At 60.7% G+C, this 27,044-nt stretch overlaps 5 protein-coding genes across 9 annotated transcripts; 3 read left to right on the top strand and 2 right to left on the bottom strand.

Annotated features, from left to right (window-relative positions):
- The first annotated feature begins 633 nt into the window (after positions 1-633).
- Positions 634-1,786, top strand: LOC143166079 (SLC35A4 upstream open reading frame protein). The gene is made up of 3 exons (XM_076350142.1): positions 634-682; positions 800-898; positions 1,076-1,786. The coding sequence occupies exons 1-3, from the start codon at positions 668-670 to the stop codon at positions 1,271-1,273; spliced, it is 312 nt and encodes a 103-aa protein (XP_076206257.1). The 5' UTR covers positions 634-667; the 3' UTR covers positions 1,274-1,786.
- A 67-nt stretch (positions 1,787-1,853) lies between these two features.
- Positions 1,854-3,827, top strand: SLC35A4 (solute carrier family 35 member A4). The gene has a single exon (XM_076350141.1). It carries the CDS (start codon positions 1,861-1,863, stop codon positions 2,806-2,808), a length of 948 nt encoding a protein of 315 aa, XP_076206256.1. The 5' UTR covers positions 1,854-1,860; the 3' UTR covers positions 2,809-3,827.
- A 7,444-nt stretch (positions 3,828-11,271) lies between these two features.
- Positions 11,272-19,101, bottom strand: CD14 (CD14 molecule). 2 transcript variants are annotated; one of them, XM_076349972.1, is made up of 2 exons: positions 18,809-19,101; positions 11,272-13,711 (listed from the first exon to the last, which is right to left on the bottom strand). In XM_076349972.1, the coding sequence occupies exon 2, from the start codon at positions 13,699-13,701 to the stop codon at positions 12,346-12,348; it is 1,356 nt and encodes a 451-aa protein (XP_076206087.1). In that variant the 5' UTR covers positions 13,702-13,711; positions 18,809-19,101; the 3' UTR covers positions 11,272-12,345. The 2 variants fall into 2 exon arrangements, with proteins under 2 accessions (XP_076206087.1, XP_076206086.1); XM_076349971.1 differs by lacking the exon at positions 18,809-19,101 and adding an exon at positions 14,675-15,601.
- Positions 18,312-25,558, top strand: TMCO6 (transmembrane and coiled-coil domains 6). 4 transcript variants are annotated; one of them, XM_076349970.1, is made up of 12 exons: positions 18,312-18,419; positions 19,095-19,219; positions 19,454-19,563; positions 19,705-19,888; positions 20,897-21,001; positions 21,667-21,752; positions 22,323-22,439; positions 23,121-23,232; positions 23,321-23,495; positions 23,639-23,733; positions 24,326-24,493; positions 24,980-25,558. In XM_076349970.1, exons 1-12 carry the CDS (start codon positions 18,335-18,337, stop codon positions 25,142-25,144), a joined length of 1,527 nt encoding a protein of 508 aa, XP_076206085.1. In that variant the 5' UTR covers positions 18,312-18,334; the 3' UTR covers positions 25,145-25,558. The 4 variants fall into 4 exon arrangements, with proteins under 4 accessions (XP_076206085.1, XP_076206083.1, XP_076206082.1 ...); XM_076349968.1 differs by having other exon boundaries at positions 19,454-19,888; positions 23,642-23,733; XM_076349967.1 differs by having other exon boundaries at positions 19,454-19,888.
- Positions 25,478-26,967, bottom strand: NDUFA2 (NADH:ubiquinone oxidoreductase subunit A2). The gene is made up of 3 exons (XM_076349973.1): positions 26,854-26,967; positions 26,615-26,721; positions 25,478-25,673 (listed from the first exon to the last, which is right to left on the bottom strand). Exons 1-3 carry the CDS (start codon positions 26,958-26,960, stop codon positions 25,582-25,584), a joined length of 306 nt encoding a protein of 101 aa, XP_076206088.1. The 5' UTR covers positions 26,961-26,967; the 3' UTR covers positions 25,478-25,581.
- Positions 26,968-27,044: the final 77 nt, after the last annotated feature.

Here is a 27,044-nt window from a genome sequence, read left to right as displayed (position 1 = left end):
GCCACGCAAAGGGATCCCTCCGAGAACACGGACGCACGCGTGTGCACCCACCCTGTGCTGAAGGCCCCCGTGCCCCAGCCGCCCCGGGGCGGCGATCGCTCGCACGCACACCCAGCGGCTCCCACCCGCTCGGGGCAGAGCGGGGCCACGGGCACAGCAGCCGCGGCCCCCAGCCCCGCTCCAGGCCCGCCTAGGCCCTTCCCTCCCACACGCACGGGCCACAGGGCTCCTCTCGGGATCTCCCTACCCAGCACCAGCCACCGCTCCCCCGGGCCGCGCCAGCAGCGGCCAGAGCTCCCCACGCCGGGGGCCGGGAAGGCGGCTGGGCCCCGGCAGGCGCTCTGAGGAGTCCAGACCGCGCTGGGGGCGGCCGTGAGGTCCGGCTACCCCCGGCCAGGGACAGCACCGGAGCTCCCCCTGCTCTGCGGGGCTCGGTGCGGGGCTCGGTACCGGCCTCGGCCCCCGCCCCCGGGGCAGGGCCGGCCCTCAGGAGGGAGGCGACGCCCCCGCCATCACGGCGGCGCCCAGCCAGCCCCCGCCCCGTCTCAAGATGGCGCTGGGCGGGCGGGCGGTGCGGCGGAGGGGTGGGGCGGGCGGCGTCACGTGACTCCCTGCGGCCCAATCAGCGGCGGGCGGCGTCTGCGCGGCGGGCAGCGCCTGCGCTAAGATGGCGGACGATAAGGTGAGTGGGGCGGCGCGCTGGGCCGGGCGGACCCGGGGCTGAGGGAGCGCTGGGCCGGCTCCTCGTCCCCGGGCGCTGCCTGCGGGGCCGGGCATCAGCCTGCGTGTCTCCCCCCAGGACCCGCTGCCCAAGCTGAAGGACCTCGCCTTCCTGAAGGACCAGCTGGAGAGCCTGCAGCGCAGGGTGGAGGACGAGGTGCACGCGGGCGTGGGGCAGGTAACGCGCTTCCCCCGCCGGTATGTGACCCGTGTGCCTCGGGGCGGACCGGTCACCCGTCTTGAGGGGGCTTGGTAAAAAAAAATAATAATAATAATAAAAAATCCCCGCTCTGCCTTCCCTGCGCAAGCCCGCCCCGCCCTGCCCGGTGGCCTCACCCTTCGCTCTTCTCCGCAGGATGGCTCTCTGCTGGCCTCGCCCTTTCTCAAAGGCTTCTTGGCGGGCTACCTGGTAGCCAAACTTCGCTTCTCGGCCGTCCTGGGATTCGTGGCTGGGACCTGCACAGGGATATACGCTGCTCAGAACTACGCCGTCCCCAACGTTGAAAAGACAGTCCGGGACTATTTCAGTTCACTGAAAAAAGGTCGGGACTAGCAAGGAGCCCTTTGGCAGCCGTGACTGTAGGAGCGGTACTCCTTAGTTAGCAGGCACAGAAGATTCCTAGGGCTTTCAGAGGCGTGTCATGTACACTGTTCTTTTCCAGTGGAAAAGGGGCTTTACAACGCATCATTGCAAGACATCAGCGGGTCTGGTTATGGGGTATTTATTAGAGCATCGTGATGGCGGTGATCATTCCACTAACCCACAGTAGCTTGGAAGCATCGGCAGCCGACGGTTTGCCAGCTGCCTTTTCCCCTCAGCTCTCTCCCCATGCCCCTGCGGACTGAAAGGCTGTCTGTGACATGTCATCACGCTCACCACCCGTACGCCCTTCCACCGAGCGCACGCTTTGCCCTAGGAACATGCTTTGTATGGCTTCCTGGGGAGGCTTGTAGTTCTCTTCCTAACGAAAGACAAAACCATTCTCTTCCACTGCATCAGAAATGTAGCAGGTAACATCCTGTTTTAATCAGGCTCATTAAATTCATGGTATTTGGTCTCTTCTTGAATGTTCTAGGGTGCAAGTCTGTCTGGCCTGTCTGCACTGATAGCAGCTCGCCCTTGCTGGCTACTGCCTGAAAATGGTGATATTCGGTAATGCTGCTGGCTCTGCAAACCGGGTGCTCCGGAGGGGGCTGTGGGGACTGATGCTGGTCTTGTCTGTAGCCATATACGGCTCTCATGCTCCCCTCCTGACCTTGTGCAAGGTGGACGGGATGATCCCCTTCAGCTCCACGTCCGTCGTGGTTCTTGTCGAGCTGACAAAACTGATGTTCTCCCTCCTGTTCCTGCTGACCTGGAACCGGGAGCTGCTGGGAGTCGCCGTGTCGTGGCGCCATGTTGCCCCCTTCGCCCTCTCTGCCCTGCTCTATGCTGCCAACAACAACCTGGTGGTTCACATGCAGCTCTTCATGGATCCCAGCACCTACCAGGTCTTGAGTAACTTAAAGATCGTCAGCACTGCGCTCCTCTACAGCCTCTTCCTGCGCCAAAGACTCAGCAAGCGCAAATGGGTGGCTCTCTTCCTGCTGGTGGCTGCTGGGGTGAGCTACAGCTGTGGCGGCCTGCAGGACCCTGGCAGCCCCTCCAAGATGCAGCTGCACGTCACGCTGGTGGGCTTGTTGCTGATCTCAGTGTACTGCCTGATATCGGGCTTGTCTGCTGTCTACACAGAAGCCATCCTGAAAACCCAGGCGCTGCCTCTCAGCCTTCAGAACCTCTTCCTTTACTTCTTTGGGGTCCTGCTCAACTTGATCGGCTACTTCTGGAGCAGCGCAGAGGGCAGTTTCTTGGAGGGCTTTTCCTCCTGGGTGCTGGTGATTGTGGTCAGCCAGGCCTTGAACGGCTTGATCATGTCCGTGGTTATGAAGCACAGCAGTAACATCACCAGGCTGTTCGTGATCTCCTGCTCTATCCTGGTCAACGCCCTCCTGTCCGTCACCCTCTTCAACCTGCAGCTCACCCTCCTCTTCTTTGTTGCCGTCTCATGCATCGGCCTCGCTGTTCACTTGTACTATGGGGTCACGTAGCCGCTGCCTTCCTGCCCTGCGTGTGCCAGGGCAGTCTTTAGTCATTCCTCAGGGGTGTTTAGTGCTTGTGCTGGGGCTGGTGTTAGAAGCACAGCTGTGCTCTGGCCGTCGGCCTCCCCGCCCTGCAGGGAGTCGGTACTGTGGGCGCATGCAAGATTAGTAAGGGGCCCCCAGAGGAGGAGTGCTGAGGGGGAGAGTGCCCTGTCCCTGTTTCCAGGGGGGAAGCTGGACCCTGCTCTAGCCTGGCCGGGCTCCGTGCCACAGGGTTCCTGCGTGATCAGGTGAGCCCAGCCTCGAGGGTGGCTCCTGAGCGCCTCGTTCGTGTGGCGTATCGCATTCTCAAGCTGCTTCCCCCATCTTCCCCACACCAAAGAGCGCACCCGTTTCTTGTGCCTGTAAATCCTCCTGCAGTGATTAGCTCTGCTGTGCTGCGGGCTCTGCACGCAGGCAGCCCTGTTGCACGATCGCTGCCAGGCCAGCATCGGTCTGATGCTGTTCCGACTCTTTGGATGGTGCTTCCCCGTGGCAGGGGGGCCACGTCCATCCGACGTGCCCAGCCGATCCCCAGCCCTTGGCTTCAGGGGAGCCTTGGCGCTGTGGGAGGTGACCCCCGCTGGCCTGTGACCCCTCTGAGCCCCTAGTGAGGTGGGGAAGAGGGTTTCTCCCTCCGGGTCTGTCGAGTTACCAGCCATCTGCACGGGGCTGGGTGCTGCTGCCTGGAGAGCCTCGTGCCACGGCCGGCGGCGTTTCTCCCACCTCTGTGGTTTTTCAGCCCACCCCTTGCCCTAGCCCCTGGCTGAAGGGCTGCTGTCCTTGGGCCCCATTTCCCCTTCTCAGGCATGGTGTCGCTGCTCCGTGCGGAGCAGATGGGGAGTAGGGGGATGTGGGAATTGTTTCACCTGCTCCCCAAAAGGGAGACAGCACCCGAATTTGTACCAATGCTGTGGCTAGTGAGTTCCTGGCAGGCAGAAGTCACCGCTGGTTCTGGCTGGGGTTATTAAAGTTGCGGTTCAACAGCATGTGTGTGTCTGTCCTCCCTGCGGGAAGGCATCTGTTTTGCTTGGCAGAGGTTTTGGGGCCAGGAGCATGTCTGAGCCTGACGATGCTCATCAGTTGAAGGGGCACCTGCTTTATTCCACGTGGCAGCAGCCCGGGGATCACCAGCCCTCCCACCGTGCCCGCTCTGCTCCTGTTGCAGGGCTGTGCCCGAGCCCGTGCTCCCGCAGGCACATGCCCAGCAGCAGAGCGGGGTTTTCCCCATGGGAGCAGAGGGGTGAAGCACTCCCCTCCTTCTGCCAGCGAGCACCCTCCCTGGGGCCAGGTTTCTGCAGGGAGCAGCTCTCAGCAGCCAGAGCAGGCAGGACGGGAGGCCTTGCCCTGTGTAACTGTTTTAGCTGGGGCTGGCTGGTCCCCTGGCATCAGGGCTGGTGCCTCACTCCAGGGAAGGGGCGTTGAGGTGGCAGGGGTCCGCAGGCACCCCATCCTGCCTGCCTGCCCGGGCAGCAGTGCCCACCACCCTGGGATGCTGGCTCAGGGTGTCTGTGTGGCGGCATCGGCTGAGCCCAGCCGTCTGGCTTCCCGCAGCTGCTGGTTGTGCGCGGCAAGCTCCACGGCATCCCGGAGCACCTCCTGCAGCAGCACCCGGTGCTGGCGGTCCTGCACCTCCCTCTGCTCCTCTGCCAGGCGCTGCTGGTCCCGAAGCACCTGTGGGGACACCTGGGGCTGCCTGGCATGGCCCTGGCAGCCTGGAGGTGCGTCCCCAGCCCTCCCTGCCCACCTGCAGCAGGTGCTGCCTGCAGGCCTGCTTCTCCTGCCGGTGCCTCTGCAGCAAGGCCTCCAGGTCCCGCTCGGCTGCCTCCTGCTCCCTCTGTGCTGCCTCCAGGCTCAGGCGCAGCGTAGCCACCTCCTGTTGCCAGCGAGCTGTGTCCCACTGCAGGGGACAGGGATGAGGACAGGGCAGCTCTGGGGCGTCTCTGCTCCCTGGGGCTGTCCTGCCCTGCCCTGGGAGAGCAGAGCCAGGGAAGGAGGAGAGCCTGGAGCCCATGGTGATGGGCTCTCTTCCCATGCTCACCTCCCTGGTCGCCTCCTGGCCTGGTGCTGCCCTGTCCCCGAGCTCTCGATGGAGGAGCAGGCGGTGCTGAGCCCGCAGCTGCTGCCTCTGCGCCTTGGCCAGGGCGTACTGGACCTCCAGGGACGGGCACGGCTGGCACTGGCTCCCTGCCTGGCAGAGAGCAGAGCTGGCTTGGACAGCCTGGGGACCCTGTGCTGCCAGCGCAGAGGACTGCAGGCCCTGGGTGCTGCCCCTGCCCAGGAGCAGCAGCCAGGGACCCAGTGGGCTCCCACTCACCGTGTCACGCCCCGTCAGCGACCACGGCTGTAGCGCTTCGCTCGGCGAGGGCTCCTCCAGCGAGCCCTGCCCTGTGCTCCCCGGGGCTCGGCTGTCCCCTCCCTGGCTGCTCTCGCTGGCGCCCATTCCTGGGTGGGGAGAGGGAAGGAGAATGAGCGTGATGTGGCGGGGCTGAAGAAGCCAGTTTAAACGAAGGACTGAGGCCTCTTCCAGCCCCTGAGCGAAGCCGTTTCCCACCACGTAAAGCGATGCTCCGTGTCCACATATCAGCCACCCAGGCGTGGGGCGCGTGCCTGTCCCCACGCTCTGGACCTGCTGGCTCCAGGCTGGCGCCAGCTGGGGTTGTTTGGGTCCCAGGCTGCTGGCCTGGTGCTGTATTCCCTGTGGAGACCCAGTCCTGTGGGAGCAGGAGGAGACGTTACGGAGACGCAACCAGGATTCAGGGCTTCTCCTGCACCTGGGTTGTCTCTGGATGAGGGGGCCATGGCCTGACCTGTGCCCACCTTGGTGCTGGGCTGGCACATCTGACTTGTCCCGAGCACCTCGGCTGCTGCCTGCTTCTTCTCCCACCTTTGACTCTTCAGCACCTGGAAAAAGGGGCTGGGGGTCCTTGCTGGGGTGCTGGAGACCTCCAGGCATGGCACAGCTCCAGGGACACATCCCACTCCAAACATCTCACCGCCCAGGCAGGCAGCCCCCAGCCCCTGCCCTCAGTGCCAGACAAGGGTCGTGACACCAGGATGGAGCCCAGACTTCATCTGACCAGGGGGGATCGGTGCCATCCTGGTCCCATCTGGTGGCTAGGGGTGTCCCCCCACCTGCAGCTCCCGCAGGGCTCTCCGCAGCTGGGTCACGGCCATCTTCTGCTCGGGGAGGCCAGCTTCAGCCAGCAGCTGCGTCCGCAGCCCTCGGATCTCCCTTCGACGCGCCGCGACCTCTTGTGCTGGGTCCCAGAGGGTGGCTGAGATCGTCTTGGCCAGCCCCTTCACCCGCTTGGCCAGACCCAGTGCCGCCAGGATCTCTTCTCTGGAGGTGTCTGGGAGAGCAGCAAGCCCTGGGCCAGGGCCACGGGGGTCCACCAGCATGGGGACACCCCGGTGCCTGGCACAGGGTCAGGGCTGACGGGGACGAGCGGAGCTGGTGTCCGGCTTCCGACGACTGCAGGTGTCCCCAGGCAGTGGCCAGGGACCGAGTGCCAGGCGTGGGGCAGGATGGGGGGGAACCTCAGGGAAGGGGCACCCCAAAGCAGCATCCCAGTCCCAGGGGCTACCTGGTAGTGTCACACACAGCAGCAGGAACGTCAGACTATTCCCCTCCAGCAGCCGCTCGACGATCCAGGGCAGGCAGCTGGTGTCAGCCAGGGGGTGGCCGGTGCCCAGTGCCCTGCTTGTGGGGCGAGAGAAACCCCGGGAGAGGGGTGGGGCTGGGACCCACACGCCCGGGCAGGCTGAGCCCCGACCCACGAGAGCCACGCTGGGAGCAAGCCCACATCCCTGAGGGGTTGGTAGCAACCCCTTGGCTCCCAGCCACGGGCTCCCATTGGGGTGTCTGGGTCTCTCCTGCTTCACCTCTGGGTACCGAATCCCTCCCGACCCCACAGCAGGCACCGCGGGGGTACTGGAGAGGGGACCCGGCTCAGCCCCAGCGCAGAGCCGCAGCTCTGGTACATACGGCTCGGGGCAGGGCCCGGTGGCCCCGGGGGATGCCAGGATCCTGACAGCTGAGCGCTGTCGCCTGCCGCCCTCCAGATCCCGCTCCACAGTGACAGTGAAGAGGCTGCTGGCGCTAGGGAGAGGCTGGCACATGAGCGGGACTGCAGCGGTGCCTGGAGCCAGCCCCGGCATCCCGTGGGCCAATCCTTCCCGACCCTGCGGGATATCGGCTGAATCTCTCACCCCCACATGGCAGAGCGCCCGTCTGCGGGGGGCTGCAGTGCCAGGACGGCACCCAGCCCCCAGGCATAGACACTGATGGCAGTTTGGGCATCGGGCACGGCAATTTCCACTGCCTTCTCCACCATCCTGGAAGCAGAGAGAGAAAAGAGTGAGCAAGGAGGGTCACATCCACCCACCGCCTGCATGCCCGGGCCCCCTGAGGGATATCCCTGGCTGTCCTCTGGCTGGGCACCATGCTCCCTGCCCAGCCCCATGCTCGATGTTGGGGTACCAGCCCCTCAGGAGTAGCTGCCCGACCACGGGGCACCAGGTACCTACAGGCCCAGGGGCGTGACATTCATCACTTGCAGGGCTCGGCTGTCAGGACGGAGCAGGTCCCAGGCTTTGTCAGGGGCACAGACCTGGAATGGACTGCGTTAGGTGGAGGGGCAGAAAGAGGGGGCTGCTGGCATCCTGCACTCACCAGGGCTACCAGGTTGCTTGTGGCCATGCACAGGTAAGGGCTGGGAAGGGAGTGATCTCATGGTCACTTCCAGCTTTTCCAGCCCCAGGGCCAGGGAAAGGCAAAGCCCTGGGAAGGCCAGACCCCCATGCGGAGCTTGGCAGGTCCCTGGCAGCATCCCAGAGCCAAAGGGCAGTGCCCAGCCTGGTGGCAGGAGCTGGCATCGCTCCTGTGCCAACCAGGCACACACTGGAGGGACGTTCAGGCCACACGGAGCAGTGTCTGGCAGGAAAAATCCAGCCACGCGGTGGGCAGGAAGGTGTTAGAGGGCTCCCCCGCTCCCACCATGCTGCTGGAGCCTGGGAGATGCTCCATGGGCAGCCCAGGCTTCCCACACCTGGGAAGTCCTGTGAAGAGGTGAGAAAACCTGGGATCCAAAAGTCTCCAGTCCCTGGTCACCCTCCAGTATAGGGGACTGGGTGCCAGTACTGGGGCAATACATGCCCCTTGGCGCAGCAGGGTCCGGTCAGTGGCAGAGGGGGAACAGGACCCCCACCCCAGGGCATCCTGGCCAGCCCTGCTCCTGCCCTACCTGGACCAGGCTGACAGTTTGCAGGCTCTGTGCATCGCCCCCCACGGCCTCCAGTTCTTGGAAGACGGTATCGATCACCTGGGGACAAGCTGGTCAAGCTGGGAGCCGTTGGTTCTTGGCACCCGTGGCCAGGTCTCACACCCGTACCAGCAGGACTGGGGTCAGTTGGGTGACCTGGGAGCCCAGCACCATGCAGTTGCACTGTCACCTCTCCCCTGCCATGTCCTGTGCCCTCACCTGCCAGACGATGCTCTGGAACGGCAGCTGGGTCCCAGGGCCGTGGAGGTCCCACAGCAGCAAGGACACGCTGTAGCCCAGGGGAACCAGGGCCAGCTGGGGTCTTGCCAGCTCCAGGACCTTCTCCTGGTAGGAGAGACGTAGCCAGCAGAGCAGGGATGGCATGGCACAGCCAGCATGGCACAGCACGGACAGCGCAGTGCAGATGGCACAGCACGGAAGGCATTGGCATGGATCGGACAGCACAACACAGATGGCATGGCACGGGTAGCACAGCACAGGTAGCCCAGTATGGATGGCACAGTGTAGATGCACAGCGTGCATGGCATGGCATGGCATGGCATGGCATGGCATGGATGGTATGGCACAGTGGTGCACAGCACGCCAGAGAGAGCACAGCATGGGCAGTAAGGCACAGACAGCGTGGCACAGCACGGCAGCCACGGCACAGCACCCAAGAGGAAACAGGGAAGGGGTGAGAAACACCAGCAGAGCCAGACATAGGACCAAGCCCTGGGTCCCCAGCACTGCCTGCGACACCTGAGGAGCTGGCAGTGGTGCCCAGTGCCTCTGGGACCACAGCTGGGTGTCCTGGCCCACGGCTTGGGCCAGCGTGTCCCTGGCTCATCTGGCTGGGGACAGAAGGACTTGGGGCCCACAATACCTGTTCTGCATCCAAGCGGAAGACGCCATCGACAGTCAAGCAGCTGTCCTGGCAGGAGGGAGGGAGGGTGATAATGTTCGGCTTCCCCCCATCCCCGTATGACCAGTGCAGGCTAAAGGAGGGGCTGGGCACACTGGGATGGAGATGGCAGGGGTGGCATGGAGGCCTGGCACAGGCAGGGGTAGGGAGAAACCCCCTCCCTTCCCGCACTGTCTGGTAACCCCCAGGAGCCCCCCCACAAGAGGGGGGCCCGTAGGGGTGTAGGGCAGGATCAGCCCAAGACCTCAGCACGCATCTGGGTCCCAAGCGCGGCAGGGGGCTGGGACAGGGCCCCCTGCTCCTGTCTGGTTCCCTGGGGACCCTCGTTCCCTTGATGCCCACGTCCCTGCCACTCTCACCTGGACCTCCTTCCCAGGGAAGAGAAGCTGCAGGGGGTCTTCACTGCTGGCTGCCCAGCTTTCCCCTGGCCCTGAAAACACTGAGGGTGGGGTGGTGTGGGGGGATCATCCCCACCTGCCCCAGCTCTGCCCCCCCCCCCCCTGCAGCCTGGGGCCAGGTCCCAGGGCTCCACATCATCCCTGAGCCCTCACGCTATGACCACGGTGCTCAGAGCCACCGGGGTGGGGAGGACGCCCCCTCCCCATCACCACCGCCCAGGCCAGCCCCATCAGCGTGGCCAGCGGTCCCAGTGCCACCACAGCTGTGGCTGCCGCCTCCGCCCTAGCCCGGTTCCCTGGCGTGGGGGTTCGAGCTGAAGGCAGGTGTCCCCAGCTCTACCTGCTGCCTGGTGGAGTCCCACGGCTGCTCGTACGCACACATCCTGCTCAGCCTGCCGGGACACAGGGCAGAGAGGGAATGAGCCAGGTCCTTGCCCCATGCACCCGGCACCTGCCAGGAGCTGGATGAGCCCCTGGGGAGCTGGGCAGCGCCTGGCCATGCCACACCGAAGGCAGGGGACAGATCCCTCCAAACCACCCTGTGATGTCCCCCACGACGGCACTCACCTGCCCAGCGTCCATGGCTAGCTCAGTACCTTGAGCTGCTGTTTCAGACAGGGCAGGGAATGGGGTTACACGGGGGGAGATCGTGTTCCCTTGCATTATTAATGGGTGTCGGGTACAGTCGTGTGGGCAGAGCCGGTCAGGGACCAAGTCCAGCCTGGAGGCACCATGTTCTGGAGGCTGAGCCTCGCTGGCCAAGGAGTCAGCGGGGCCATGGGAGGCAGGTGGGTGCTGGGACCCACTCACACCGTTGGCGTGCTCCTGGCTCCAAGAGGGACATCTTCGCAGGCCAAGGACAGGAGATGAGGGACCTTGGACTATTATGAAGGTTTTTCTAGACACCAGAAGCAACAACAAACTACAGAATCACATTTACCGGAGATGAGTCATGCCAAGAAAGCACAAAAGGAAATGCTGAAGCTGAGGATCTATGTGGTCTGTGGAAACGCAGACTGTGGGAGACAGGAGAGAGGTCCCAGGACAGCCCCTGCCCCTTGCATTTGGACAGGACCAGGCACAATGAGGAGATGCACAAATGTCCCTCCATCTGCCACCATTCCCCCTGTAGAATGAGATTACAACGCTGCCGCTGCCTCCCTGAGCCCCTGCCTGCCCAAATGTCTTCAGGCGTGAGGGTGATGCCAGTCTGGACATGAGCCGTCATTGCCAATGGAGCAAGCAGCATCTGGGGCTCCATCAGGAGCAGAGCAAGGGGTGGGGTTGTGCCTCACGTGGGTGCTGCTAAAGGAAAGCGAATCCTAGGATTCTGGGACACAGGGATTTCTCCTTCCTCATCCATTAGACAGGAGCTGCTGCTCCCTATTCCCAGATGCAGCCAGTAGCAAGGCTGAGCACCAATCCCCAAGATGCAAATGCAGACACCTGGTGTACACAGGTCCACACGGGTCAACACAAGCAGAGCAGTGCCTTTGCTAGCACCTGTCTAACCACCAACAGTGCTTTCACGAACACAAGCACGCGGGCGGCACGGCCCCATCCCTCCCCTCCAGCTGCTCAGGGCTGACATGGGCTGGTGGCACAACCCCACACCCCCACCCCCGACCCCCAGGCAGGTGCACACCCGTGTTGCCCTCGAACACGCAGCAGACCCCAAGCCCATCCCGGATCCACGGCTGGACCCTGGGCCCTGTTTAGCCACTCTCCAGCTCCAGCCTTGGGTCTTTCCACGCTCTGGTTTCTCACCCACCGTCTAGTCCAGCCTGCGTTTGCTCACAGGTCACATGCGCACGTGCACAAACAGAATAGAGTGAGGTGGCACGGAAAATACGCAGGAATAGATTTTAATGAGAAGGAAGGACAGACCATGGGGACGAAGCGCAGGGCTTGGCCAGGCGAGCGCTGCCTACCTACGACTACGACCAGCCCCCTTCTTCCCCGTCCCCATTTTCCCATGCTCGTTCCTTCTCCACCCACCCACTGTGATCCTCCCTTTGATCCCTCCCGTAAGCGTTCCCCAGCAAGGTTTGCACATTCCCCCACCTCCCTTAGCATCCCATAATCAATTTTCTCTTTCCTATGAGACGTTTTCTGAATAATCCAGAATAAAGCAGTTTTCTTCTTATCAGTTAAAAAGTTTTTGGCTGAACAGCTCTTCGGGGTCACACTTGAGGGTTTCGTCCACCAGTGCTTTGAGAGCTTGGGTCTTGGTTGCTGTCTCTGTTACCTCCCGCTCATTAGCGTTTGTGTATAGGGGTGTCTAATTTATTCATTTTCCTGTCTTTTGTGGTTTTTCTCTTATGCTGCATAGCAGTTAAGCAGACACCCTCACAAACCAGGCATCCTCACAGCCATGGCCCAGCTGTAGCCGCAGGTGAGGAGAGGTGGAGGATCAGCAGAGGGGGCCGCGGAGGCTGCAAGGACGGCTGGGCTGGGGGGCACAGGGCTACAAGGTGGGGGGGGGGCTCTGGGCAGGGACCACCAGACCCCAGCGAGGCTTGGGGCATCTGAGCGCCGCCTGCAGCTGTACAAATATGATGGAGCTGAACTCCTCTTGTTCAGGGCAGATGATATCACAGGGGCAATGGGTGCATGTCGGGGCTTGGGGAGTTAGAGTTGGCCATAAGGAAAACCCCTCTGGGAGGGTGCAGCCCTGGGACAGAGCAGGGCAAGGGGCTTTGCTTGGGGGTTTCCCCAGAACTTGGATGGGCAAAGCCACAGCCACTGTGGGATAAGACTGGGGACAGTCCTGCTCCACAGGGGAGCCTGGACTGGGGACACCAAGAGAGCCCTCACCAGCACTTGGGGGTCCTGTGAGCCTTCCCACAGAGCTCCTGGCCTTGCAGCCCCTGGGGCTGAGCCCCTGCAGGGAAGCACTGGTGGGAATGATCACACGTCCCCTTCACACTCTGAGGCAGGGCCGGACGAGCCCAGGCCTGGATCTGACCAGGCAAACGGCGCCGGCCACGCCGAGCAGGATGAGGGCAATGCAGACAGGGGCAATCACCGCAGCACTGTTGCACTGCAGCACTGAGACCAGCACGTCCTTCACCAGCCTGCCCTGGCAGCGAGGGGGCGAGTGGCACTTGTAGTCCTGAGGCCAGCCCTGCCCAAGGTGCACCAGGCCCGCCAGCGCCTGGACCCCCCCGGCCCCAGAGCATGAGCAGTTGTAGGGGTTGCCAGCCGCAGTCACATCCCGCAGGTGCCCCAGGAGCTTCAGCTCATCCCACGGCAGCTCTGTAATCAAGTTGTTGTCCAGGTGGAGGGTGTCCAACATGGGGTAATTCCTGATGGAGGGGGCAGCCTGCAGTATGTTTTGGCTCAGGAAGAGCTTCTTCAGGGAGCTGAGGGAGATGTCTACAGCATGAAGGTGGTTGCAGCTCACATCCAACACTTCCAGACTAGGAGGCAGAGGTGTGAGGACTTCATCCAAGCCATTGTCAGACAAGTTAAAAATTCGGAGGGCCACTGGCCACTGGCAGGAGGAGGACAGGTCTGCCATGAGCTTGTTCTGGCTGAGATCTAAATGCTGGAGCTCACGCAGCAGCTGCATGCTTTCGCACACGCTGTGGTAGGATGTCAGGTTGTTGCATTGCAGACTCAGTACCTGGAGCTGAGGGAAAGCCCCCTCGCAAAAGGTGGGCATCAAGCTCTCGTCCCCAAGGCTGTTTTGTGCCATGTCCAGGGAGCGCAGAGCTCTGAACAGCCTTCCGATGCTACAGGGCAGGCTGGTGACATGGGAGCCGGTGACAGCCAGCTCCTGCAGCGTCTCCAGCCAGCTGCTCAGACTAGAGAAGTCCTGCTCGCGGCCCGTCAGTGGGGCAGATGTCACGCTGTGGAAGTGCAGGGACAATATGGGCAAGTCCTGGCTGGCCATTTCAGCCCAGTTTCCTCTCCCCTTGAAAATGCAGCTCTCAAACACCAGCTCCTGCACTTGGGTGTAGGAAAAGAACCTCAGGACTCGGGCGAGGAGTATCTCAGGCACCAAGAGATCACCAAAAATTATTTTCCTGATGACAAGGGAGCCCAGCATTTCAATGGTGGAGGGGTCCAGGTCGCTGATGGGGAAAGCTACGTATCTCTCCAGCTCTCCTCCCCGAAACTCCACAACAGTGGCTGCGAGGCACTGGATGATGCTGCCTAGGCTTTCCTGGGACAGGTTGTAGCACACACAGTGCTCCTCAGTGCGATTGAAGAAACACCTGCCTTCTGCCTCCAACAGCCCCAGGCCCAGGAGGAGGAGAACAGCCACGTTCATGGTGAAGAGCCTAGAAATGAGGAGAGCAATGGTGAAAGGCAGCACTCTTGTGGCAGCTGAGGGGACCATTCAGATCCAACCGACGGGAGGGCTGACTTGGGTGGGTTCAGCCCCGCAGAGCCACCCTTCGGGGACACAGCGCTGCCCTCACCACTCCTGCCCAACTGCCCTTCGTGTGGGTCCAGCGCACCCGCCTGGCTACTCAGCCACGACTCAGGGCAAAGCTCCCAGCCCGTTTCACCAGTGAAACACCCAAGGGCTACACCTGTTCCGCCCGCTCCTTGGCAGGGAGTCGGTGGCACTGGTCTCGCCCCACCCCAAAAGCAGGGTTTCAGCAAGGCAGGGTGGCTCCTCCCGAGGCAGCAGGCACCAGGCTCTGCGCTTTCCTGCCTGGGCTTCCTTGCTGCAGAGACTCCCATTCCTAAGTGACCAGGATATCCCATGGATCAGGAGAAACTAGAAATGCTGAGTTACGGACAGTGAAGCCAGATATATCAGTCTGACCACAGGATGGGAGAGACACAGCTCTGTTTTTTTCTCTGCGTGGTGCGCACTGTAATCTGGGGCAGGAAATTGCAACAGAGGGCTTCATATTTTCCTTTTTCTCACCCAGTGATTTGATTCATTACCAGCCTCCAAGGGGACAGCAGAAAATAATTTCTGAGGGTCTGTATGTATCCCTGTCAGCACCAAGTATTGCTTTGCTGTCCAGCTGACGAGAAAGTCTTATCAACAGATCGCAAAAAAGCAGCAAGCAAAGATTAAAGGCTCCTAAGAATGTGCTGACTCAGCCCTGTCCGAGAGCTCAACCTGATCAGCCACAGCTTTTTCTGGCCGCATCTCAAAAACCTCTGAGGACGGAGCTCTCCCTACCTCTCTGTGCCATCGCGGGGCTGCACCACCCTCCCGGGGGAGAAGCCCTCCTCGCCGGGGGGGCAGCACGAAGCGGGGGTGGGTTTGTCCAGTGACTCACCAGCCAGCTCACACCGAAATGTTTCCTTATCCCACGGCTGCTTCCTGTAGCTGCTCCCAAATCCAGGGCTTAGATGCCAAAGGCTCTGGAAGCCCTCAGCTCTCTCCTGTGCCTGACCCTCCCCTGCCTCCAGCCGATGAGACCTCAGCGCCTGCAGGTGTCTTCCAGCTGCCGTTGGTGCTTCCGCAGCCCGTCCTGCCTGAGTTTAGATCCACGCAGTCGGGGCTGGCAGGCACCTGGAGGCAGGTTCCTGGGCACTGCCCTTGCTCCCGCTGCGAGACTTCCTCAGCAAGACGGGGCTGGCTGCGCCACGGGAAGCAATGTGCTACACAGCAACCGCCCAAGTCACTTCTGCTTCGCTTCCCTGCAGCAAGAGGCTCTTGCAGCTGCAGGCTGGGAAGGGTTTTGGTCTAAGTGGCAATGACGCTCACTTTCCTAGGAAGGGTCAGGGAAGAGAGCGCGGTAAAGGTGCCCTACATGCATTCCGGGGACCAGCCCAAACACAACTTTGCTTCCAGATGCTCTGGGCTTGCTGTGCCTCGGAGCCCGCTGGGTGCTGAACATCCTGCAAGGAGGCAATGCAGACCGGGACTGTCATACCCGGTATCCAGACCATCGCCAGATACCTGTGTCTCACGTAGGATGGGGAGAGGACAAATTCCCATCCACTGTGTGAAGGGCACATCTTCACCCAAGATCAGCTTCCTTGGCAACCTGGCTACTTGGCTTGGCCAAGGAACTCGCATCAAGAAGGGGATCATCCCATCTACAAGAAGGGACGGAAGGAGGATCCGGGGAACTACAGGCCTGTCAGCCTGACCTCGGTGCCGGGGAAGATTATGGAGCGGTTCATCTTGAGGGCGCTCACAAGACATGAGCGGGACAACCAGGGGATCAGGCCCAGCCAGCACAGGTTCATGAAAGGCAGGTCCTGCTTGACCAACCTGATCTCCTTCTATGACCAGGTGACCCGCCTAGTGGACGAGGGAAAGGCTGTGGATGTGGTCTACCTGGACTTCAGCAAGGCCTTTGACACCGTCTCCCACAGCATTCTCCTAGAGAAGCTGGCGGCTCACGGCTTAGACAGGTGGACTCTGCGCTGGGTCAAAAACTGGCTGGACGGCCGGGCCCAGAGAGTTGTGGTGAATGGAGTTACATCCAGTTGGCGGCCGGTCAGGAGTGGTGTTCCCCAGGGCTCAGTACTGGGGCCGGTCTTGTTCAATATCTTTATCAATGATCTGGATGAGGGGATCGAGTGCACCCTCAGTAAGTTTGCAGATGACACCAAGTTGGGCGGGAGCGTTGATCTGCTCGAGGGTAGGAAGGCTCTGCAGAGGGACCTGGACAGGCTGGATCGATGGGCCGAGGCCAATTGTATGAGGTTCAACAAGGCCAAGTGCCGGGTCCTGCACTTCGGCCACAACAACCCCGTGCAGCGCTACAGGCTTGGGGAAGAGTGGCTGGAAAGCTGCCTGGCAGAGAAGGACCTGGGGGTGTTGGTCGACAGCCGGCTGAACATGAGCCGGCAGCGTGCCCAGGCGGCCAAGAAGGCCAATGGCATCCTGGCCTGTATCAGAAAGAGTGTGGCCAGCAGGAGTAGGGAAGTGATCATGTCCCTGTACTCGGCACTGGTGAGGCCGCACCTCAAATACTGAGTTCAGTTTTGGGCCCCTCACTACAAGAAGGACGTCGAGGTGCTGGAGCGTGTCCAGAGAAGGGCAACGAGGCTGGTCAGGGGTCTGGAGAACAAGTCTTATGAGGAGCGGCTGAGGGAACTGGGGTTGTTTAGCCTGGAGAAAAGGAAGCTGAGCGGAGACCTCGTCGCTCTCTACAACTACCTGAAAGGAGGTTGTAGCGAGGGGGGTGTCGGTCTCTTCTCCCAAGTAACAAGTGATAGGACGAGAGGAAATGGCCTCAAGTTGCACCAGGGGAGGTTTAGATTGGATGTGAGGGAAAATTTCTTTACTGAAAGAGTGGTTAAACATTGGAACAGGCTGCCCAGGGAAGTGGTTGAGTCCCCATCCCTGGAGGTATTTAAAAGACGAGTAGATGAGGCACTTAGGGACATGGTTTAGTGGGTGGTGGTGTTGGGTCGATGGTTGGACTCGATGATCTTAGAGGTCTTTTCCAACCTCAATGATTCTATGATTCTATGATTCTATCACTTGCCCAGTGCTCCTTAGGCAGGTGGCTGCGCCTATGCCAAAATGTTAATGCTGCCCATCAGCAAGCGGAGATCACCAGGCATTTGGAAAGATCTGTCAGGGATTTTTTCTTCGCCGGGGATTTCTCTGCCTATGTTGGATTTCAGAAAGGGTTTCAGAAAGGCAACAAAACTGCACAGCTAGAAGATGCAATTCCCAGTTTGTTGTTAATGCAGCATCACAGAAAGACACTATCAATGCGAGAAGAGCTGGGGCAGGAGCTGCCTGTCCCACACGCTCTGGCGCTCTGCTGCTGGGGTGGCTGAAGGGAAGGTCTCCTTTTGGTCTGCATCTACTGCAGCTCGTTTTCTTGTTCTTGGTGTCTCAGGCGAACTGCTGCACCGCTTTTGCTGCCTTTGCTTGAGCAATTCCTTATGCAGAGGGGTTCAGTAATTCCATGATTCCTCTTTACCATTCTCGGGTAACACGAAACCGCTCCTGTGCGTATCGTGGAAAAATCGTAGCTGCTTTTCCGAGTTCTCCTCGCTACTCCCTTGTGTGAAGTCGGCAGCTCTAACTGTCTGGGCCTGGTACCTTTTAATTGCTCATTCCTGGCCGCCAGCCGCAAATTCCCCCAAACGGCTTTCTGGGGAAAAATGAGTTCTTCTATCTCCTCAGTGGCCAGCCACACCCTGCTTCAAAGACATGTGGTTTTGGAGCCATCTTCTGGGTGATGACTCTTGTTCTCGTCACCACCATGGAAGATCCCAGGACACTGAGCCCCATTGTTTTACATTTCTGGCGAGTCTCTGGGCTTTTTTGGCTTCAACAAACATGCAATCCAGCCCTGTGTGAGCAGAAACCTTGCCTGAGCCTGGAGGCCGGCTGCAAGACCAGAGGAGTTCATCCTCTGGCTGGATTCCCCCCGCCGCGCACGCTCCTGTCTATGTCCCCGCGGGGAGGCCCTGCACCCCATCCCTGGAGCCAGTGCCGTGACCGCTCCGGAGAGGGTCACCACACGCTCCCCATGACCGACCCAGGCCACACAGGGGGACTGGCCGAGCTCCCTCCTGAAGCCGCAGCAGCGGGATGGCGGGGAGCTCCCCTGCAGAGCCCCTGCCCCGGGAAGGGCCGACCCTGGTGCTCCTGCTGGCAAGGCAGGGGGGTGCCAGGGCCCGGGCCCCCGGAGCTCCCCGGGCTGCAGAAGGACCCGCCGGCCGAGCTCTCGTGGGGGGGACAGCAGGGCCCCGGCCGCCGGGGGGTCGTCCCGGCCACCCTTCCCGGGGCTGCCCGGGAACCAGGCAACGGCAGCGGCAGCGGCAGCCCCGCCTCCGCCTCCGCGATCCCCCCCTGGCCGCCGGCCCGGGCCCGGTCGTGCTCGGCCTCCTCCCCGCAGCTCTGCCCGCCTCGGGCCCTGCCCACCGCTTCTCCCCGCGGCCCGGCCCTCCCCTCTGCCCGCCCCGGCCGCCATCACCACCGCCTCCTCCTCCTCCTCCTCCTCCTCCTCCCCGCCGCCATGTGGGGCTGGCGGCGACGCGGGGCCGGGCCCAGCGGCCGCGGCGCGGAGGAGCTGCGGGCCCGGCGGCGGGAGCGAGAGGCAGGTCCGCGCCGGGGCCGGGGCCTACCCGGGCGGGGAGGGGGCAGCGCGGCAGGACGGGGCCGGGCCCTGCAGAGAGAGCTCTCGGGGTCGGGGGGGCCCGGGCGGGTTTGTGCCCCCCCCCCCCCCCCCGGGTGGCGGGGCCACTGGTGGGAGCCCCCGCGGCCGCCAGCTCTGCCCCACAGCGGGACCCAAGCAGAGCCCCGGCCCCCCGCCCTGCCCGGCCGCGCATCCCGGGGGTGGATGGGATGGTTGGTGTCCGTGGGCTCCCTGCCCACTCGGGGAAGCGTTTTACAGCCTTATTTTTTTTTAATCCACGTGGCTTTTCTGCCCTGGATACCCCGTTTCCTCAACCACCTCTCTGCAGCTTGGGTTTTCCAAGGTCTCGCCTACCTAAAACCATCTTTGGGTCCCTCCCGGTGCGGCCGCTCTGGTCCTCACGCCTCTGTCCTGCCTTCATACCGGTTTGCCCAGCCGTGACTTCATGCGTTGATGCACGCCCGTCCCCGCAGCCCTGCGGCGTGCAAGGTCTAAATGCAGTCACTGCCTCGTGCGTCCCTCCCGGCTCACGCGAGGAGCGACTGGCGGTTTCTCCCTGTTAAAAGGAATGAGGCTCTTTGGTGGAATGGAGAAGCATCTTCACCTAGGCAGGTGGTGACAGTGACCAATTCGATCACAGCTCTCAGGAAAGCCCGGCGGCAGGAGCAGCTGGTCAGCAAGCGGCTTCTGCGGGAGGACACCACGGCAGAGGAGGGTGGACAGGATGGAGCAGAGATCGTGCCAGACCCTCTCTCGGAGGATGAGGTGAAGAGCATGACGTTCTCCGTGGTGATGGGGGTCCCCGGGGTCTTCCCCAGCCTCTAGGCATGTGGGGGTGGGTTTGGGAGTGTTTTCCAAGTCACTGCCAGACACGGTGGGAAACAGTAAGGTTCTTTGTGACCATCTTTGTGCTTGGGTTGCTTTGCCTCCAGGATTAACGGGATGAAATCTTAACCCCGGCACTGCTTGAAATTCACCCATCTTTTAATTTTCGGATAGGTTCTTGAGCTGCTCAGAGCCGTGCAGAGGGGCTCAGAGGACAGGAAAAGATCGCTCGGCCGCCTCCGTTGGGCTCTGCAGAACAAGGAGACTCAGCAGAAGTTTGTCAGGTCAGCCCAGGTCTGGCACTGCATGGCTGTTATCAAGGACATGTCCAGAGTGGCCCTTTGTCCCAGTCGTTGTGTGGGTGAGCTGGTGTGTGGCCGAGGGTGGGAAGGCAGGAGGTCACAGCACCCTTTGGGTTCTACCAGGCTGGATGGCAGCATCCGGACACTCATTGGGATCTTCACCAGCAGCCTGGCTGACATGCAGATGGAGGCAGCCCGCTGTCTCCACGAGCTCTCCCACTCCAGTGACCCTGCTGTGGCTGAGGCATGTCTGCCAGTGACCTCCTATCTCCTCACCTACCTCTCAGGACACAGTGTTGAGTTCATGGTAAGATCCGCGCTTGCGTTTGCCAGGGCTCTGGCACCCGATAATGCTTTGGTAGCGGTTGGGTGTTGACCTCTTTTGGCCAGCCTTAGCCTAACGTGGCTCACATAGGAGTGCTGGTGGGAAGGGGCCCTCTGGAAGTCTCTAGTCCAACCTTCCCCTTGGAGCAGGACTGTCCCCGGTGCTAGCCCAGGGCAGCAAGGCTTTGTCTGGCCAAGTCTTGGAAATATGGAGACCCCCTTCACTGTGCCCCATCCCAACACCAAGAGGAGCTTGGTTCCATTGTGTTTGCACCTCCTTCCAGGTAGCTGCAGGCTGCTCTTAAATGCTCCCAAGCCTCATCCAGGCCAGGCAAATCCTCCTGCCGCAGCCCAGGACGCGGTGGTTTGCCCCATTTGCAACGGGTTCCTCTTCAGCTCCAAGCTCCGTTTGGGGAAGCAGGGACTGCAGGCTGCGGCAGTTGGACTCCGTCATCAGACGTGTGGTCTGGCCTCTTGGCGCAGGCTGGGCCTGGACAGGAGGTACCTTGGTGTCTGTGTTTTGCCAGCTGCCGAGCAGTGCGCCTTGTGCAGCGTGCTGTGCTCCTTTGAGAAGCAGACAGGATCGGAGCTAAGGAACAAGATGGGGAGCAACCCCAAGGTGGTGATCCCATTTTAATGCAGCACACGGGCAGTCTCCAGGAGAATACTGCGGAATTAGAGGGGTCTCAGGGAAATGTCATAGCAATAATTAGAAGCCTGAAAAACCTCCAAAGTGGAAGTGATCAGATCCCAACCTGAGCTAGATAGAAAAAGGATAAATTGAAGCCGATGCAGCTGGGAATGGGGTAGCAGGAGAGTCCAGCAGTATCCACCTATGTTTACCCCTCTGAAGACAGCTTCTGCCCCGCGCAGGGGAAGTGTGTGCCCTAGTCCTGGGGTGCAGGGACCTAGAGGCCCTGCTGGCTGCCCAGGCTGGCCAGGGTCCTGCTGGGGAGTGTGGAGGTGACCTGCTCTCTCGGGCGTGTTTCAGGAGCTGTGTTTGTACACGCTGGGGAACCTGGTAGTAGAAAGCGAAGCTGTGAGGAAGCAGCTTCTGCCTCAGGGCATCATTCCAGTGCTGGCATCCTGCATCCAGGTGGGTGAAATAGCTCAGCCACACTCTTCCCCTGCCCTGCCCCAGAAAAATGCCTTTTCTTATGCCCTTTAGATGCTGGCTGACAGTACTGAGTTACCAGCCCTCCTTCTAGCTGTGGCCACGGGCAGAGATCCCGCTGCAGAGGGCTGTGCCCTTGCGGGTGAGGGTCTCTCACGGGCTCTCCTGCACTCCCATTTTCGGGGCTCAGGTCACCACCGTGTGCTCTTCTCCAGCTGAATCTCTCACATCCCTAACTGTGGCTTGCCAATAAACAGTCTCTAACACAGGGAGCTGCAGGCTTCTCCCCTCTTCACGCCTGGGGTCCAGCAGGCATACGAGGCCAACACAGTGAGCGGGGCTGTCGTTTGCAGATCTGAATGCTCAAAGCAGCACTGCTGCTGTGTTTGGGCTGCTGGGTCCCTACAGCTGCAGCCCATGTGAGTGCGGGGAGGGTGGAAAGCTCAGCTTTGGTGTGGCCACAGGTTGCTCTATCACTCCCGGTCCCCTGCTGTGCCCCCTCTTCTCCAGGCATGGAGAGACTGCGCCACTCGGCTGCTTGGTTTGGTGTTATGAAGAGGTATCGCCCTCTCATCAGCACGACAGCTGGCACCCTGGGATCCCCCGGCTCTGTCATGCAGGATTAGCTTTTTTCTGTTTGATTGCAGTCCCCGCACGAGGCTGTGCTGGAAGGTCTGGGCTACGTCCTCTCGCAGCTCCTCCAAGCCAAGGAAGCCCCCACAGAGATCATACCGTGAGTCCGAGCCTCTTAACCCTGCATCAGGATGGGCCCTGGAGCCCAGAGTGGTATTTGCATGCCAGGGACGACGACGCCTTTCCCGTCCCAGTGATATTAATAGTTCAGAGCAGAATCCTACCAGAACTATGGAGGTTTTGTTGCAGTTCAGGGTGCGGGGCTTGACTCTTTTCCCTCAGCCTTATCTGAGCAGACAGCTCTGGTATTTCGGTAAAAGACAGTGTTGAGCAGGGTAGGCTTGCAGGGAAATTCTGGCTGTATTCCTCCTGCGAAGGAAAAGATCAGCTTGACAGCCCCCGGTGCCAAAAATGTGACCCCAGCCAAGGTGTACCGAGTGCCCCCAGGCCCTGCCACGGACAGGGAGAGCTTGTGCTGGGCCTTAGTGGTGCCTGGGGCTGCAATCATAAGGTAGGAGTCTCTTCCAGGTGTGTGTTTGGAGCATGTGGCCCCCAGTACGAGGGAGAGCGGCTCCCTGCTCAGTGGCCAGGGCTACTGTCTCCCTGTCAGTTGTCTGTCCTGCTTGTGCTCTGGCCTATGCCTCCGTTAACTCTGCTGTTCTGACCCCAGCTTGGTTCTGGACTCTGTTCTCCCCCAGCACATGCTTCGACTGGTTTGCTCCGGCCTCAAGGCTGGGATAGGAGCAGCCGTGGAGTTTGCATGGTGTCTCCACTACATCATTTGTAGGTAAATGCGCTTTTCTGCTCATTTTGAGTTCCCCGGGGGCAGCCAGAGAGGCACGAAGGCTCAGGGTCCTGCAAGGGGACCTGGATTGCCTCCCCTTGCCCCTTTCCCTTGGGAAAGCAATTTCCCTGCCATCCTGGGCATTCCCGCTCTCGTATCTGAGCACACGCATGCTGTTTGTAGGATCACCGAGTTCCTTTACAGGGTGATAACAGGTGATAACCCTGAGGAGGCTGTTCCTAGTCCTCTGAACCCCCCCCCAGTCTCCTCTCCATGTCTGGAATTGTCCCCCACACTCCCCAAGGCAAGCTCCCTGAATCCTCGCGCTTCTGGGGTTGGCCCAGTGTCACCTGGCCAGGCTGGCTGCTGCCAACAATCTCTGCCTGCCTTGGCGTGGCTGCTCCGGTGCCATTTCTTTCAGCAGCCCCAGCGGAAAGAAATGTGTGGGTACTCAAAGAAGCCCCGGGGCTGTTGTTTCCAGACCTGCACAGATAATTCCCGTGGATCTGTTTTCCATGGGCTTTTAAACTTTCTCATAAGCTCATAAACAAGCTGCTATGAAACAAGCCCTCTGGCAGTTCAGAAGAATGCTCCGAATTTCCAGGCCCCGTTGTTTGGTGAGGGCTGCAGCAGTTTTTCCTCTCTGAGCACCGAAAGCAACCCCGCTGTCCCTTCCCTTTGCAGCCATACAGCCAACGCAGCATTGCTGTCGCTGGGGGCCTTGCCTGCCCTCACCTCGCTCTTGCTCGACCTGGCTTCTGAAATCCCCCAAGATGCTCCTGAGGGCCTGGAGCTGGTAAGACACGGGCAGGGTGCTGGCTGTTCTCGGCATTGCTGTGGGGATGCAGTCTGGCTAAAGGGCTTTGTGTTTCCCACCGTCACAGCTCGTCTGCCCAGTGCTGCGGTGTCTCAGCAACCTGCTCGCGGAGGAGACGGGTTGCGAAGTCCAGATCCAGGACGAGCGCCTGCTCATCGCCCTCTTCCTCATCCTGCAGTGCTTCCTCCAGCAGCACCCGTTCATCGTACAGGAGTGTCTCTGGCTGCTGAACAACCTCACGGGTCAGCGTCCCGCGGGGCTGTCAGCAGAGCCAGAGCTGCTGCCGGGACCTGCCTTGATTGCTGGCAGACTCGTGGCATCTCATCTGCAGACCTCCTGCAGAAACCTCGGTTTTATTGACACGTTCCTTCTCTGCCCACCCTAGCAGACGAGCCCTTCTTCTGCTCCGCTCTGCTCTCCCTGGACTTGCTCCCGGCCCTGCTGCAGCTCCTGCCGTGTTCTCAGATGGCCAGTGTGTTGGTAAGACCTCGCCTCGTGCCCCAGGTCTGGGGGGGGAGGGGGAGTGCTGGACTTTCAGGAACATGAATCCCGCACACACGGTGCTCAAGTTGGAGGTTGGCTTGGGGCAGTAGCAATGGCTTGGCAGAAGGTCTTGTTATGTGGTAGTCACCATCTGCCTCCCCTGAAGTCACTATGTCTGTATTTACTTTTGACAGAGTCTTGTCCCAGCAGAAGAGGGGTCCCAAGGCAGATGTTAGCTTGGGGTCAGGCCTGCCAGCACCTGGCGTGGGCCCGGGGAGGCTACTGCTACCTTCTTTTGGAAGACCCTAAAGCTTTAGGGGGTCCTGGGGGGATGCTCTGCCAAGGGGTGGGTGGTACAGCTGCGTCTGTTTGGCACGGGGATGAACAGTGCCTTGAGGTGGGGATGGAAAAGGCTTTTAAAGAGCACTCAAAATCCAGCTGGTTGGTGGGCACATGGCTTTGGGGAAGCACCTGGCAGGACCTCCAGGGAGGACATGGGGAGTTCTTTGGAGCCCTCCTAAGCCTGTCAGGAATCTGCCCACTAACAAAGTGTTCGTTGCTCGCTCCCTCTCACGGCTCCTCCGTCCAGGTCCTGACAGTTCTGTGCAATATAGCAGAGAAGGGGCCAGCCTACTGCCAGCAGCTGCACCGGCAGCCTGCCCTGCCCCTGCTGCTGCCCACCCTCGCGCTGCCCGACCCCGAAGTGGTGGGGCAGTGCCTCGAGCTGCTGCACCTCCTCTTCCTGCACTGGCCGGAGGTAAGAGCGGGGGGTGCCTGTCCCAGAATCAAGCACGAGATCATAAAGCTGGGGATGGGGATTATTATTTAAATAATACTGCCTTCAGTTATTGCCATGCTAGTTCCCCACTCCTCAGCACCCGGCCACGTGCCTGAAGGGGGGCACTTGTGTGATGCAGAGGGCGTGAGCCCTTCTTGTGTGTCTGGGGAGTTCCTTTTCATTGACAATGACTGTTTTTTGGGCAGGTTGTTTGTACCCTTTGAGGTTATTATGGGGGGATTCTTTTGATTCGGTTATGTTTACTTCAAGCTCTGTGCATTCCCGGCCAGCGATCAGCATGGCTGGATTTACCTGGCTTGGGACTTTAGTGTCTGGTAGGGCTCTGGGGAATTCCTTCAACCCCGTTCCCTGGGCTGTAGAGTGGTGGCTCTGGGCAGACGGGATCAGCTGTAGCAGATACTTAGGTGGCAGCCAGCCAGCTCTCACCCCTCTCCTCTCACACAGGCTGCTGCTGACTTCGTCACGCAAGGCGGGCACCGGGCCCTCGAGCAGCACCAGAGCACCCCAGTACTCCAGGAGCGGGCACGAGCGCTGCTCGACATGGTCGGGCAGCCCCTGGGAGCCTCCGCCCTCAGTCCCTGCCACGCCACGTTGTCTGCCTTCTCCTAGGCCACGCCACCTCCCTTCCCCACGCTCCAAGGAGGAGTAAACCGTTTGTTCACCCTGTGCCCTGGTTAGGGGTCTAACCACCCAGCTGTAAGCACCTGTGCTGGCTGCACAGGGATGCTGGTCCTTGGCACGATACAGCTGTTTCCGTCCTTGTCACCACCTCGTAGCTACCAGCAGGCTGCCCTGTGCCTCCCCAGAGCTTGGTGCAGGAGCAGAGCTGAGCTGCAACCCGGGCAGGCAGGCTCTTGATGCCGGGGAGGTGGCGTATAAACCCTGATGGATCAGCCGTTCCCTCCAGCATCTCCTTTTGGCTTTAAACCCAACACGTGAAGCTCAGGGTAAGCACGTTGCATTTATGCGATTGATAAGTTAAAGATACATGTTTTACATTAAAGATCATCAGTCAAGTCTTCAGCACGTGCATATTTACCGTGTCTTCACACCTTGCTTTTCACAATGTTCTCCAAGGCCTTGGCCACTTCATCCACGGTAAGGTTGTTCAGCGGCACGCTTTTCTCCTTGCCAAACTCTGCAGGAAAGACAGAGGGTAAGAGAGGGAGCAGGTGCCTTGGTCCTTTTCTGCTGCGAGGGCAACCCAAAGCCCTGCTTTAGGTTTCCCAAGCGCCACTGGCATCGCAGCCCAGGCTCCTGTCACCACCCTTTCACACCCACCACTCCCCAGCGTGCCTCCCTGTGCCCAAGTTATCGTTTCCACCTTCTCTTTATTCTCAGCCTTTCCCTCAGAGAAGCCAATGCAGCCTAACACATTTCCTTGCCTCTTCTTGTTAACTTTTGCTGCGCAGCAGCTGAGCAGAGGCCCCCACCACATCCCAAAGCAACCTGGTGGCTTTCAGCCAGCTCACATCAAGATGCTCACCAACGCTTCAGTAAAATAGGGCTGAAAAACTTGCTGTTGCTACAGCAGCCCCTACCCGGGGGTATATTTCCCTGCAGGTCACATACAGACAAGAGACAGGCACTATACCAGCAGGCGCTACTGGCCCATGTGCTCACACTGGGAAACCTGTGCTTAAAGAGTCACTGCACCTCTTTGAAAAAAAGTTTCTAAATTATTTTTGCCCAGCCCAGATGACTTCAGGAAGAAAACAGAGCCTTTACAGAGGAGTTTTTCCGCTCCCTCCTTGGTGTTTCGCTGAGAATGCAGTGAAAACAAAGGAAAACAGAAACATTTTTTTGTACAGGAACCCTACGGGGGTGGGAGATCACAGCCACAAGCTGGCAAACCACCTTCTGAGCCGCAGGTCCCTTTTTGGCCTCCCACCAGGTCATGCAGCAGTTACACGCTTCTCTGAAGTCAATCCCCACCTTGCCTCATGGACAGCTGCTCCCTCTCCGTCAATGCCCCTCACTGTAATCGCTGAACCCCCCATCTGCTGCAGACCGCAGGGCTCTGGCGCTCGCTTCTAGCTGCCCTCAGCTGGTGCTTCCCGGCGGGCACCCCCCACTTACCGAACCGAGCCCAGAGCTTGGGCTGGACACCGGAGCACTCGCGGATCAGGATGGGGAAGTCGGGATTTGCCTTCTTCAGGGTCACATAGTGCTGCTCGATGAAGTCTCTGGGGAGGGAAGGAGGAACGGCGGATCCCCGTGGCTAAGTCCGCTGGGACCGGGCAGGCTGAGGGCAGGCCGGTGCCTCGCTCCCTCCCGCCGGGCCCGCCCGCGGAGCGGCCCCCCGGCTCCCGGCTCACCTGACGCCACGGCTGCCCGCGGAGCGCTGGCACAGGTGGATGCGGAGCTCCCGCAGGCTGCGGCCCAGCCCGCCCCCGATGCCCCTCACAGCCGCCGCCGCCGCCATCTTCTCGCTGCTCCTGACAACAACATGGGGGCGTGGCTTCGGTGCCCGCCAATCGCAGCGCCCGCCAATCGCAGCGTCCGCCAA

This window comes from Aptenodytes patagonicus, chromosome 12 (assembly GCF_965638725.1).
Source record: "Aptenodytes patagonicus chromosome 12, bAptPat1.pri.cur, whole genome shotgun sequence".
In the NCBI taxonomy this organism is placed as follows: Eukaryota; Metazoa; Chordata; class Aves; order Sphenisciformes; family Spheniscidae; genus Aptenodytes; species Aptenodytes patagonicus.
The sequence above is the reverse complement of the archived record's forward strand: the minus strand, read 5'-3'. Positions and strand labels throughout refer to the sequence as shown.

What these genes read in the sequence shown, in the direction of transcription:
- LOC143166079 (XM_076350142.1), top strand. An exon ending in TGCACGCGGGCGTGGGGCAG is followed by an intron (nt 899 to 1,075) that starts GTAACGCGCTTC and finishes TCTTCTCCGCAG; the next exon opens with GATGGCTCTCTGCTGGCCTC.
- SLC35A4 (XM_076350141.1), top strand. Translation starts at nt 1,861, where the DNA reads ATGGTGATATTCGGTAATGCTGCTGGCTCTGCAAACCGGGTGCTCCGG.
- CD14 (XM_076349972.1), bottom strand. Translation starts at nt 13,701, where the DNA reads ATGAACGTGGCTGTTCTCCTCCTCCTGGGCCTGGGGCTGTTGGAGGCA.
- TMCO6 (XM_076349967.1), top strand. Translation starts at nt 18,335, where the DNA reads ATGTGGGGCTGGCGGCGACGCGGGGCCGGGCCCAGCGGCCGCGGCGCG. An exon ending in GCCCCCACAGAGATCATACC is followed by an intron (nt 21,753 to 22,322) that starts GTGAGTCCGAGC and finishes TTCTGACCCCAG; the next exon opens with CTTGGTTCTGGACTCTGTTC. An exon ending in TCTTCCTGCACTGGCCGGAG is followed by an intron (nt 24,494 to 24,979) that starts GTAAGAGCGGGG and finishes CCTCTCACACAG; the next exon opens with GCTGCTGCTGACTTCGTCAC.
- NDUFA2 (XM_076349973.1), bottom strand. Translation starts at nt 26,960, where the DNA reads ATGGCGGCGGCGGCGGCTGTGAGGGGCATCGGGGGCGGGCTGGGCCGC. An exon ending in GCGGGCAGCCGTGGCGTCAG is followed by an intron (nt 26,722 to 26,853) that starts GTGAGCCGGGAG and finishes TTCCCTCCCCAG; the next exon opens with AGACTTCATCGAGCAGCACT. An exon ending in CAAGCTCTGGGCTCGGTTCG is followed by an intron (nt 25,674 to 26,614) that starts GTAAGTGGGGGG and finishes TCTTTCCTGCAG; the next exon opens with AGTTTGGCAAGGAGAAAAGC.